Here is a 13,685-nt window from a genome sequence, read left to right as displayed (position 1 = left end):
TTTAAAATACCCCTACCGCGTGTATGTGTGGAGCCTTTATGCGCTTATTCACATAAGTGACCATGGGGGCGGGGGGGAGAGCACCTCTATAACAGAGAATCTGACACCTCATATCTCCCACTGTAAGAGGGGCACTTTCAATTCAGGGTAGGCTTCGGGGGAGGGGGGGAGAGTTACAAAGATCTACAGACCCTTGCGCCCTAGGCCAACCAATGTAACACTGCCCCCCCCCCCAAAAAAAAAAACCCACCCAGAGTTGAAAGTTCCCCTCCTACAGTGGGAGATATATAGTGTGTCAGATGCTCTCTCTAACAGAGTCTCTCTCTCCCCCCCCCCCCCCCCCCCGCCTTGGTGTTCAGGATCCTTCTGGCCCAAAATCTCCAGACTTCTGCCTCATCAGGACCAGTAGTAAAGCTATGCAGGTAACATGGTGCGCGTGAGTCTTGGCCTCACCCCTTTTCTGCCTGCTCATTCTTTACGCACATACAGGTATGTATGCACGTACTTCCCAGCTTCTTAAAATTCATGTTGCTCACGCGCAGCCCACATATGCGTGACTGTAGGTCCTCTACCTGGCCTTTAGAATTTAGGGTTCTGTACAGGTCCATCTTATTGCCAGTTCTATTTAATATATCCCTAGGACAAGAAATTCAGAGTTCAGCGTAACGTTCCAGCTTTATGTTGATATAAAACTTCATACAGTCCTGTGCTGAAAGTCTTATAAAGCAATATCAAAACTGTATTCGTGCCTTGCCAGATTAGTGTCTTGCATGAAAATGCACAAACTTAAGTCATTCAAGACTGAGGCCTTAAGGGTAGGCAAGCCACCAATTCATGAATTTAAAGGGAAATTAATTCTAGATAGAGTAACCCTATGTTTGGGGTCATTCTAGACTAAGCTATCTACGGAAGCCTAACTTCAAACTGTGATGAATGTGGCGTTTATTTATTTATTTTTTTTAAATAAGGAGTACGGCAACTTCACCCACTCTTTGAAAGCGTTGCTTTTACAACTGTAATTTGTGCCCACGTTTTATCTTGTCTGGACTACAGCAATGCATTGTACATTGGCTTGCCCCAAAGGGTGAGCTGTAGACTGCGAATGGCTCAGGATTTGGCAGCTCATACACTAAGTGGCAGGAAGCGTTACGATAGGATCAGCCCAAGTTGAAAAAATTGCATTGGCTGTCTTCCAAATATAGCACTGAGTTGAAATTATTCCCATTGTTAATATTTAAGAAGTTTGTTAATTCCACAGAAGCTCGCTCGCTGTTTGGGGTCTGCAGATGAAGCCCTCTTAGAAAGACCTGCTCATCAGAGCTGACATTTGTTGAAATGTAGGGGTTAGCTTGCTCAGTAATAGGCCTTAGTCTGTGGAATTCAATCCCTAAAGAAGCTCGCTCTTCCAGCAGGTTTTTCGCATCACTGCAATTATTGATTGTATAAGGTAGTCTAGGATCTTATTTAAGTGTTAGTTTTACGAATGTCAGGTTTTATAAAATTGGTACATTAGTTTAAAATTTTATTTTTTTAAATTGTATTTGTTTCTCTGAATTGTTTTAGATTTCCTTATTTTTCTCAGTTGATCATGTTTCAGATTTATCATCTATCATTATTCCTAATCATTCTTTATGCTCTGCAAATGAAATGCTTCTGGAAGTGTCCTTACTTTTTTTTTAAATGAGATTAGCAGGAACAAAGGCAAATCCTTTTAATGTATGGGTCCATATTTATAGAAACTCTATCTGAGGAAGCTAGATTAACTGAAAATTATGACCTTCAAAAAGTTAATTAGAACCTGGCTTTTTAAACAGGCTTTTAAAGAGAGCTTTTAGATAGTAAAACATAAAATTTCTTCCAAGGATGCTGTGTGCTATGATGGGATTTATTGAATAATGGTTTTATTATGTTTGTGATTTTTAACTGCTTTAGGGTTTATTATTTTTTTATTTTTATGATGTGGCACTATTATAAAGTGTTTTATGTTTTTATCATTTTTATTATGATTGTACCTCACTTTGAGCACTTTAAGTTGGAAAGGCAGGCGATAAATATGGATTGGACTGGATAATATGCTTAGTAAACTAAATAAAATAAGTACACCAAATGTTTCTTGTTCTTTTTCAAATGCTGTGAAAGCCCTTGTTTTCAGATTAAGAAACAGGAAAAGCAAAAGCTTTATTCAATCCAATCAAGATGTAGGCATCGTGCAATAAAAGCAAACATATCAGATACTTCTTCTATAACTTTGGCTGTTGGCTTCCCAGCCCCATGACCCGCCTTGGTGTCAACATGAATGAGCAGGGGATTAGTTTGTTTCTGGCTTTGACCCACAGTGTACTGCAAAGTGGCTATAAACTTCAGCGAGTGGAGGGGTACCACCCGATCGTCGTGGTCTGCTGTTAGCAGCAGCGTGGCAGGATACTGGACTCCATCCTTTTCTGGTAACTTTATGTTGTGAAGCGGGGAGTACCTGAAAAACATCAGCATATATCCAGTAAGAGACTGAACCAGCTGAACTGTATAACCACTAATGAAAACATTTAGACAATCTGGTCCAGTTTTCCACAAAGAATTGACCATCACATAAACCAGCTTACACTGCCGCATGAGGCAGAGATAGCAAATGTTGCTTACCTGTAACAGGTGTTCTCACAGGACAGCAGGATGTTAGTCCTCACATATGGGTGACATCATCAGGATGGAGCCCAATCACGGAAAACTTCTGTCAAAGTTTCCAGAACTTTGACTGGCCCCTAATGGGCATGCCCAGCATGGCACTAAACCTGCAGCCAGCAGGGGTCCCCCTTCAGTCTTATTTGAAAGCTACAGGCAGTGCCGAAAAATAAAATAACAAAATGTTACGAATCCAACACTGCGGGGCGGCGGGCAGGTTTCGTGAGGACTAACATCCTGCTGTCCTGTGAGAACACCTGTTACAGGTAAGCAACATTTGCTTTCTCACAGGACAAGCAGGACGGTAGTCCTCACATATGGATGAGTACCGAGCTGAGGATGTCCGAACAGGCACCAAATGTCCCCAACCGCGTGCAACAGGCACAACAACTGGGGTGGAATTTGGTAGAGGGCATCCTGAACCCCACCGGGCAGGTGGAAGGGTGTTGGTACGTCACATTATGCAGGACAGACTGGCCGAAGATGGAATCTTGTCTTCCGGCTTTGTCCAAGCAATAGTGGGCTGCGAAAGTATGGAGAGAACTCCAGGTGGCAGCCCTGCAAATGTCAGGAAGCGGCACCGATCGTAGGTGTGCTACTGAAGTCGCCATGGCCCTCACAGAGTGTGATTTAACACGGTCTTGAAAAGGAATGCCTGCTTGCTGATAGCAAAAAGATATGCAGTCCGCCAACCAGGAGGAGAGAGTCTGCTTACCCACAGGTTGCCCTAATTTGTTGGGGTGGAAAGAGACGAATAACTGAGTGCTCTTTCTATGGGCAACTGTACGGTCTAGATAAAATGCTAGAGCCCGTTTGCAGTCAAGGTATGCACAGCCTGTTCCCCTAGAATGGGGCCTGGGAAAGAAGACACGTAGTATGATGGACTGATTAATGTGAAACTCTGAAACTACCTTAGGTAAAAACTTAGGGTGAGTGCGGAGTACCGCCCGGTCCTGCAGGAGTTTAGAGTAAGGGGTATAGGTAACTAGCTCCTGTAACTCACTAACCCTGCGAGCTGAAGTGATAGCCAAAAGGAAAATCACTTTCCATGTGAGATATTTTAGGTCACAGGAGTGAAGAGGCTCGAATGGTGGTTTCATGAGCCGACCGAGAACCAGATTGAGGTCCCAAGAAGGGGCCGGAGGATGTAAAGGTGGCTTGATATGGAGCAAGCCCTTTAGAAAGCGTGTTACAAGGGGTTGTACTGATATAGGGACATCCCCGACACCTTTATGGAAGGCGGCTACCGCACTGACATGCATTCTGATGGAAGATGTCTTGAGACCCAATTGAAAGACGCGACTCAGTTTGTCTGCTAGAACACTGTCCACTCCCAATAAGTAGGTGGCCCTGAGGTACATCGAGTGACACGCCTCTAGCTGCGGTGTGCACTAGATCAGAAGCAGCATCCGTGAGGAATGATACTGCTGGTTCCAGGGCTTCCCCGGGAGTGTTGTTCCTCGTCGGTGATAAGCAGGCACATGTCACCACAGCACAGCAAGCCGCGATCTGTAGAGACATAGCGGAGACGTTAAAAGACTGTTTGAGGATGGATTCCAGACGTCTGTCTTGGGCATCCTTGAGTGCTGCTCCTCCCTCGCCTGGGATAGTAGTGTGCTTCGAGACCGCGCAGACCATAGCATCCACTTTCGGACATGCCAGCGGGGTCCAGAGGGTACATGGCTGCCAGGGCATGCCCCCCTTTGAATGTGGTCTCCGGGGCATCCCATTCCAAGTCAATTAGCTGCTGGACGGCTTGTAACAGTGGGAAATGACGGGAGGTCTGATGGAGTCCCTCTAGGAGGGGGTTCGTCAGTTTCCCCCAAGGTTTTTAGCGAGCTCTTTCAGGCTGTGTGTGACTAGGTCTGGAAGCTCGTCTTTGGTGAAGAAACGCCTCATGGTTCGGTGGGGTTTGGTCCCTGGGGGGGCAGTTCCCCTTCCTCCAATGGTTCTGAATCGCCGACTGAGTTGTCCGTGTCCCCGAGGGTGAGGCTTCTGGGCAGTGGAGACACTTCTCTGGGCATAGAGGATCCCGGGATGTTGAGGTCCTCTGGCGGAGGCTGTGGCCGTGTTATCGGAGGCCCCGGCTGCATATGGATGAAGGTATGCAGGCCTTTGAAGAATTCCTCCCAGGAGATAGATGCTGGGTCTAAATTAAGAGGCACTGTGTCCCTGGGGAGCCCCGTTTGAGGGAGGCTCCCACTGGGGGATGCGAGGTCCAGCATACTGTTCGAGAAGTTGGATCCTGGCACCAACTGGGAAGGGCCATGGGCTGAATCCCCCAGAGCCTCCTCGCACTGTATACACAGGGCTGTGGCCTTCTCATGCTGCGCAGCTCTGATGTGGCATGCTGGGCAAAGGTCCTGAGCCTTGAGCTTCTTCTCAGGTGGTGCCATGGCTTGTGCGTGTAAAAAATACAGGGACCGGGCGGCCTAGTTATGTGCTCCAGTGCGTCGAGGTTGTGCGCGTAAGTTGGGTGCGCGCTCAATAAGATGCGTGCGCCGCTGTGCGCACGGGCCAAACGTATGCGCCCAGCACAGTAGGCATGTGGTTGTGCGCGTTGCTATGCGCACGGCATTTATGTGCATGCCAAAGTGCGCACAAGAGATTTGTGCACACGGCTCACCTCTGTGCGCACGGGTCGGGATGGCGGACAGGGCGGCCAATAGGTCAAAATGGCGACGGCGACCACCTTGGAGGGTCTCCATGTGGGACGACCCCCGAATCTGACCGGGGCCTAGCCCTGCTAGGGCTGATCAACCCGGTGGCACTGGCGCCGGCTGGTGACCTGTGCGACTCTTCGAACTTCGGAGACCGGAGACTTTATTTATTTATTTAGACATTTTTATATATCGACAACCGTTTGCACATCGTATCTGTTTACAGTTAACTTAGAACAGATAGGCGAAAGCCTTTACATGGAACGGTAACTATAGTTAACAGCAAAAACCGGAACAATAACTATAAAATCTAGTTTTATAGTTTACTAGTTTACAAAAACTAGTTTACAAAAACTAGTTTACAAAAACTTACAAGTAGTAATCAGTGAACGATGTCAAGAATATTTCAGGTAACAATCATGTGGAGGGATTGGCGGACGGGTAGGCCTGGAGAAAAAGCCAAGTTTCCAGTTTCTTTTTGAATTTAGGGGTGGATGTCTGTGCGCAGATCTGTAGGAACGGAGTTCCAGAGAGTGGGGCCGGCAAGGGAAAAGGCCCTCTTCATTGTGGAGGTCAGTTTGTAGGGTTTGATAGAGGGAGTGCGGAGAGTTCCTTGAAGGGCAGGACGGGTGGGTCTTGTGGAGGAGCGAGGTAGGAGAGGGGGGCAGAGCCAGCGTAGGTTATCATTAGTAATGCTCTTGTGTATGAGTGACAGTGTTTTGAAAAGGATGCGTGATTGGATAGGTAGCCAGTGGAGCTCGATGAGGGTTGGTGTGATGTGGTCTCTTTTTCTGGTGTTAGAGAGGATACGTGCTGCAACGTTTTGTAAAAGTTGCAGAGGTTTGGTGTGGTTGGAGGGAAGGCCAAGGAGGAGGGCATTGCAGTAATCGATTTTGGAGAAAATGATCGACTGCAGTACTGTACGAAAGTCTGAGAAGTGCAAAAGGGGTCTGAGTTTTTTGATAGTATGTAGTTTGAAGTAGCAGTCACTTAAGAGGAATTTGATGTAGTGTTTGAAGGAGAGTTGGTTGTCAAGGAAAACACCCAGGTTGCGGGTGTGTGAGTGAAAGGTAGTGGAAGAGTGAGAAAGGGGAAGAGGTGGAAGAGGGAGTTTAGAGGAGATGATAAGGAGTTCAGTTTTTTGAGGGTTGAGGGCAAGGTGCATGTCAGTGAGGAGTTTATTGATGGCGGCGGTAAGGCATGAGTCCCAGCTTTGTAGGGCGGATTTGAGAGAGTCAGAGAAAGGGAAGAGAATTTGCACATCATCTGCGTAGATGAAGTGTTTGATGCCAAGGTTAGTTAGGAGGGTAGTGAGGGGAAGCATGTAAATTTTGAATAAGGTTGAGGATAGCGAGGAACCCTGTGGAACACCCTGATCCAAACTGATAGTGTCAGATTCGTTGTTATCAGAGAGGACAGAGAATTGGCGATTTTGTAGGTAGGATTTGAGCCAGGAGAGTGCAGTTCCAGTAATACCAATACTACTGAGGACATTGATGAGGATGGTATGATTAACAGTGTCGAAAGCGGCAGAGATGTCAAGCATAGCAAGAAGGTAGGAAGAACCAGTATCAGTTCCTTTAATTAAGGTGTAGGTTAGAGAGAGCAATAGGGTCTCAGTGCTCAGATGCTTTCGAAAACCATATTGTGTGGAGGATAGAATATTGTGTAGTTCAAGGTAGTCAGAGAGGCGAGCGTTGACAAGCTTTTCTAGAATTTTAGCGAGGAGGGGGAGATTGGAAATGGGTCTAAAATTGGATAAGGCGGAGGGATCAAGGTTGGGCTTCTTAAGGATGGGTTTCACTACCGCTTTCTTGAGAGAGATGGGGACCGTGCCCTGTTCTAGGGAGCAGTTGGAAATTTCAGACAGAGGTTTGGAAATAGCTTTGGGAATGGAAAGAAGGAGTTTGGACGGGATAGTTTCGGCGGGATGGGAAGAAGGTTTCATTTTTTTTAGGATATTTTCTACTTCCAGGGGGGAGGATGAATCAAAGGCAGACATGGAAGTGGAGAGGTTGAAGGGGGGGGAAGAGTCACTTTGTTGGGATTATGGGAAAATTGTGCGGTGAGGGAAGAGACTTTGTTTTTAAAGAAGAGTGCCAGTTCGTTGCAGCGATTCTTAGAGGTGGGAGCTTGGAGTTGTGTTGTGGAGGAGTTGGTAAGGTCAGTGATCAAGGTGAAGAGGGCCTTGGGGTTGTGTTGGAAACCATGTATCTTTTTTGAGTAGTATTCTCGTTTAGTGGTGTGGATGGTGTTTCTGTATTCGTGCATGAGTTGGTAGTAGATTGTCTTGTATGCAGGGGTGGAGTGTTTATACCAGCACCTTTCAGCAGTTCTAAGGCGGGATTTAAGGTTCCTGAGTTCAGGTGAGAACCAGGGTTTTTTATTTGGATGGGAGGTTTTGATAGTTTTTGACGAAATGGGGCAGAGTTTGTTAGCAATGTTAAGAGTGAGGTTGTTCCAGGAGGTAAAGGCATTGTCTGGTGAAGAGAGGTCAAGTTGATGAGATATTTCAGAGCAGGCCTGTGTGAGGGAATCTAAGGAGCATGATTTGTGGAACTTGAGGTATAAGGGGGAGGTAGGGGTCGAAGGAGGTAGTGCAAAGGTGGTTTGGATGATGTGATGATCGGTCCAAGGTACGGCGAGGCATGTTGGAGCATTGATGGTTTGGATAGGAGAATTGGTGAAAATAAGATCTAGGGTATGTCCAGCTTTGTGGGTGGGAGAGTGTATGATTTGGGTAAAGCCCATTGTTTCAAGGGAGGAGATGAAGGCTTCGCAAGCAGGGGATTGGGGGTTGGCATCAACATGCAGATTAAAATCTCCGGGGAGGATAGTTGGAAGATCTGGAGAGAGTGTGTTGGCAAAGAATTCAATAAGGGGAGAGGAGTCTTTTTCTAGAAGACCCGGGGGTGTGTAGATGAGGCAGACTTGGAGGATCTTAGATTTAAAGTAGCCAACTTCGTATTGGGTGGGTAGATTGCATTTTTGGGATGTAAGATTCAATTCTTTTTTTGCCGCTAGGAGTAAACCGCCTCCTCTTTTCTTGCTGCGGGGTATAGAGAAAAAGTTGTAGCTTTGGTGGGAAGCTGATTTATAAGAGCAATGTCTTGAGGTTTGAGCCATGTTTCGGTTATGGCGCAGATTTCTGGGTTGGAATCAGTTAGGAGGTCATGGAGGAGATGTGTTTTTTTTTTGTAGGGACTGGGCATTGAATAGGAGCACTGATATTAGAGATAGGCCTAGGAATTGAGTCAGGGGGAAAATTGAAATAGGTATGAGCCTTCTTTGGAGGGGTATTGGTGGGTAAGGAAAAACAGGGGGCCGATTTGAGAGATATCAGCACTGGAAGGGTAGAGGACAGTCACAGCAAAAGGGTGGCATCGTAGAGGATGGAGGGGGAGAGAATAGGGAGGACAGGGAGCAAGAATGCCTTTTTTATTTTTATTTTTTTTTTGTAATTGGGAGGTGGGAAATGCGAGAAGGGATAAGGGTAAGAAAATGGGAGCAGAGGGAGCAAGAAAGGAGGCTATGATGCTGAGGCGAGGCGCTCAGGAGGCGCACACAAAGGGGCAGGCCCCTTTGTCGCGCTCCTTCGGCGCGAGGGCTCGGGGACTAGCCTCGTGGTAAGCGGGGGAGCCCGTGGAGGGTAAGAGCAGGATTAAAGGCCTTACCCCGACGGGCTTTGCGCCGACCGCGCAGGCCTTGTCTGCAGGTCCCGATCGCTGGAGGCAAAGGAAGGCCTTACCCCGATGGGCTGGAGGCAAAGGAAGGCCTTACCCCGACGGGCTTTGCGCCGACCGCGCAGGCCTTGTCTGCAGGTCCCGATTGCTGGAGGCAAAGGAAGAAGCTGGGAGGAGCGAGTCTCTTTAAGTCGGAGTGGCTGCCGGAAGATGACGTCGGAGACCAGCGCCTGGGGCCCGATTGGCCGCTTCAAGGTTGGTGATCGCGGCTTGAGCGGAGGGCCAGAACGGAGTGGAGGGCTCGGGGACCAGCCTCGTGGTCGGCGGGGGAGCCCGTGGAGGGTAAGAGTAGGATTAAAGGCCTTGCGCCGAGCGTGCAGGCCTTGTCTGCAGGTCCCGATCGCTGGAGGCAAAAAGGTTTTCTACCTTACCTTGTCTCGGCGTTTCCCGGTCTCGTTCTGGGCGGTCTCCGGCTGCGGGGGGAGAGGGAAAATACCTTCACCACCGCGCTCGAAGTTGCACCTGCTGCCTCTCAGCCTCACGCGTTGCCGGGGGCTAAGTCCACGCCGAGGGTCGGCTGCCAGTCTGAGGCCAACCTCCGAGGGATCGCGGAAATCACCTCGGGAATTCTCAACTGGGGGAGAGCGGGGCTCATCTGTAGAGGTAAGATTTCTTCTTGTTTTAGGTTTCTTTGGTAAATTACTCTAACGCTGTGCGAGCTTGCATAGAGTCCCGAACTGCTATGGAGACGGAAAATACTGAAGAGGTGCCCTTCCTGCAGGGCTATTTGTACTAGGGCTGACGTCAGATTGAAATCTGATCCATCTCCAACTGCTATCAGGAGTACACTATACCCATTGGTCCTGAGTCCATCTGCTACATGCTAGGAAATAGTTAAGTTTATTCATTTCTCAACTAGCATCCACGCAAATAATGACTAGAGAAATCGCACAGCCGGCAAAAATACAAAAAGCGGTTCGCACCTTTAAAAGATTAGGGTATTGAGTAAGGGAGAACGTTAAAGACTCCCATTGCATAGAAATTAAATCTGCTTAATTAGCCATAAAAAGAAGGAAGCTTCAGAATATGGCAGCAGGTGTAAAACCCAAGCCTGCTTAATTTAGTTGTTAGCAAAAGTTGGATGGGCTCAAAGTAGTAAGCGATGAGATTCTTGGTTTAAAAATACAACACTTCAGGTCTGAGCTGCAAGGAGCTCTGCAATATATTCCTTCTACACAACACACACAACCTATGAAGCAGCTGTATCTCTGCTAAACAACAATCTGTGACAATACTCTTGCTCTGTTTTCAGAAAGAGGAGACCCCACATAACGGGAAGAAAAGCATGTGTATTATCCAGGCTGTAATATTATCCTTCTTTGAAGAATTTCTAGCCAAATAAATGGACTAAGTGAAATGTCTCATACGTTAAGCACACGGCAGCAGATGCACATTTAAGCTTCTCGCTGGATCTCATATTTCTTTTATTTTTGGATGATTGATTTTTAAACATTTACCGCAGATTGACTGGAAAATACAGTGCCATCTATTCTTTTTCAGTTTATTAAATGACTGCACTGGTGTAAAGCGTCACGGTACAGCCTGTCTGAATGAAAAAGCACATAGGTCAGTCACTCTCCTCTTCCGCGCTGGTGCTCATGACGCGAGACACAGATGAAACAGGCTTTCTATTGTGGCACGCTCACCACAAGAGAAATTTTCACTACGTCACTCAGTGGCAAGGACCGTAGGTACTTTTATACCCCTATACAGGCACCTTTCAGTGAATTTTCAAATAAAAACTACAACTACTCATTTTTAAAGCACTACTAGACATACGCAATGTTGTAGAGATACACATAAAAGTCAATCCTTGCTCCATGGACTTTACAATCTAGTCAAGACCATAACAAACCCAGAGTCTATGAGAAATGTGTTTATTATTCCAGACATTGATTTATGCACACTTCTGGAAATGTCTCTTAATTTTGCTAAATGTACGTGCATGCATTTAGCCACTATGCAGCTAGCAGTTTTCATCCTGTTGGATCTAACCGGGTAGCTTCTTAATTACCTAGCTAGATCCTGTTGAAAGCTGTCCTCTTTCTATTCCAAAGTGGCTTGAGCTATAGAGAGATGCACCTAGCTAACATTCTATTATCTTGGGAGTGCTTCATCAAAACACACTAGTTAAAGGAAACCTGCTTAAAGCGATCAGCAGCAGCCATTACAGGACTTCATGCTAAAACCAAACAGGTCTGCAGCAGCACAAAGTCCTTCTGGGACTCTCAGCAGGTTCATTTCAGGAATGCCAGTTTGCTCTCTGATGTACAACAGAGGCAAGGCAGCCCAGACAAATCAGAAGGAATCAAAAAACCTGGTGGGTAAAGTATATCAACTAATACATGAAGCACAGTTCTCTCAGAAAGAAAATCATTACAAAGTAATGTTCAATAAATACCTAAGCAATATCAGGCCTTGCTCTGTGCTGGTGCTACACAGAACCATCAGCTCACTAAAAATATTCTAATACAGGGGTCAGGAACCTTTTTGGCTGAGAGAGCCATGAACGCCACATATTTTAAAATGTAATTCCATGAGAGCCATACAATATGTTTAAAACTAAATACAAGTAAATGTGTGCATTTTATGTAAGATCACACTTTTAAAGTACAATAAGTCTCTGAAAATATTACACCAGGTCTTAAGACACCAATACATCTCCTATTAGGAAAACAGACCAAGTCAGGCTGCTATAGAGTCCTACACAGAAACTACACGCCAGCAGAAAACCTCACCTGAAATCACGTGCTGACCCTCACCTAACATAGAATAAAGAGACCAAAAGGCATAACTAGAAGCATGCAGAAAAAACTGAATTGGAAACTGCAACAAGCCAGAGTCTCTGTATGCAGTGTAACAAAGGAAAAAAGAAACATCACCCATCCTTATAAAACAAATCAAGAAATATAAAATCATCAGCAGTAAAACTGTACTAACAAAAAGAACATATTTCGAAACAGCTGATGAGTGGAATATCAAATAATTAAAAACTCATATAAAAAATTTCCAGATACCAACAAAATATTTCAAAATAGCAGACACAAAGACCCAGTAATAAAAAATAATAAGGATACAAAAAATGTTTTGCTCTGCATACCTGGGAACGTTTGATATCCAGGTGTCCTGAGATTGTTCTGAATTAGCAGGAGGAGGGGTGGTTTGCTTGGAACTTTCTCCTCTCTCAGTCACATACCAGCGCTCTCTCTCACACTGGCTCTCAATTACACACCTATACACCATGCTCTCAGTCACTCACATATACACATGCTTTTTCTCTCTCACTTATATAGGCTCTTAATTACACATTTACACACATGCTGTCTATCTTTTCACGCTTACACACACAGGCTTTCAATCACATAAATACATGCTGTCTTTTTCTCTCACACAGACTCATTCACATGCTTACAAACATGTCCTCTCTTTCTCTCATTTACACACAGGCTCTCAATCACATACTCACATGCTCCCTCACCTAAATCAGCTCTCAATCACACACAGACACACATGCTCTCTCTTACTTATACACACAGGCTCTTAATCATACATTCACATGATCTCTCTCACACACAAAGGATCTCAATCATACACACATACTCTTTCATACAAACAGGTTTTCAATCACAAACTTACACATACAGGTTCTCAATCACACACTTACATTCATGCTCTCTCTCTCACAGGCAGGCTCTCAATCACAGACATACTCTCTTTCACATATACAGGCTCTCAATCATTCACATACATGCAATCTCTCACTCACATACACAGGATCTCAAACACACATGCTTGCTCGCTCATTCACTCTCTCTCTCCCCCACCCCGGGAACTCGCGGCAGCAGCAGCCTCCTCCCAACGCTAACCTCCTTCATTTTCAGCCCTCGCGGAGGAGGAGTCCCATCGGCCATGGTTGAAGCTCTTCTTCATTTTCCTCCGAGCCGCGCTGCACAGTCTTCTGCTCTTCGGGCCGACGCTGACCACACTAGCGTGGTCTCTTCTTCCCGCGCACGCACCCGATGCTCACCACTTCCTCTTCCGGGCCGCGGGGGGGGGGGGGGGGGCGGGAAGAAGAGAGCATGCCGGTGCCGCCGACTCCAGCTGTTCTGCCACGTTCCGCCCGGGCTGACAGCATTTTAAGCCCGGGCGGAGGAGGAGTCCCATCGGCCGCAGGGGTTGACCTTCTTCATTTTTCTGCGCGCCTCTCTTCTGCTCTTCGGGCCGACGCTGACCACACTAGCGTGGTCTCTTCTTCCCGCGCACGCACCCGATGCTCACCACTTCCTCTTCTGGGCCGCGGGGGGGGGGGGGAGGGGGAGGGCGGGAAGAAGAGACCATGCCGGTGCCGCCGACTCCAGCTATTCTGCCGCATTCCGCCCGGGCTGACAGTATTTTGAGCCCGGGCGGAGGAGGACCGGGGAGCAGCTGGGTCAGCGGGGGACTGGAAAGTGTGGCGACACACTGATTTAGATTTGTCTGCGAGCTAGATGCAGCCATCAAAAGAGCCATATCTGGCTCGCGAGCCATGGGTTCCCGACCCCTGGTCTAATACATCATTTCCGAAAACAAAAAAAGGCGTGCTGAAACAAAACAACAAACCACAACA

At 46.8% G+C, this 13,685-nt stretch overlaps 1 protein-coding gene across 1 annotated transcript in view; it reads right to left on the bottom strand.

Annotated features, from left to right (window-relative positions):
- Positions 1-323: 323 nt before the first annotated feature.
- The window catches only part of PREP (prolyl endopeptidase), a 488,637-nt gene continuing 475,275 nt past the window's right edge, over positions 324-13,685 (bottom strand). Inside the window, exon 15 of the mRNA XM_029595338.1 lies at positions 324-2,473. Coding sequence (XP_029451198.1) covers positions 2,179-2,473 — 295 coding nt within the window. The 3' untranslated portion in view covers positions 324-2,178. The remainder of the gene's footprint in view (positions 2,474-13,685) is intronic.

The sequence above is a fragment of the Rhinatrema bivittatum genome, chromosome 3 (genome assembly GCF_901001135.1).
Source record: "Rhinatrema bivittatum chromosome 3, aRhiBiv1.1, whole genome shotgun sequence".
NCBI classification, from domain to species: domain Eukaryota; kingdom Metazoa; phylum Chordata; class Amphibia; order Gymnophiona; family Rhinatrematidae; genus Rhinatrema; species Rhinatrema bivittatum.
This window is presented reverse-complemented; position numbering and strand designations above follow the sequence as displayed.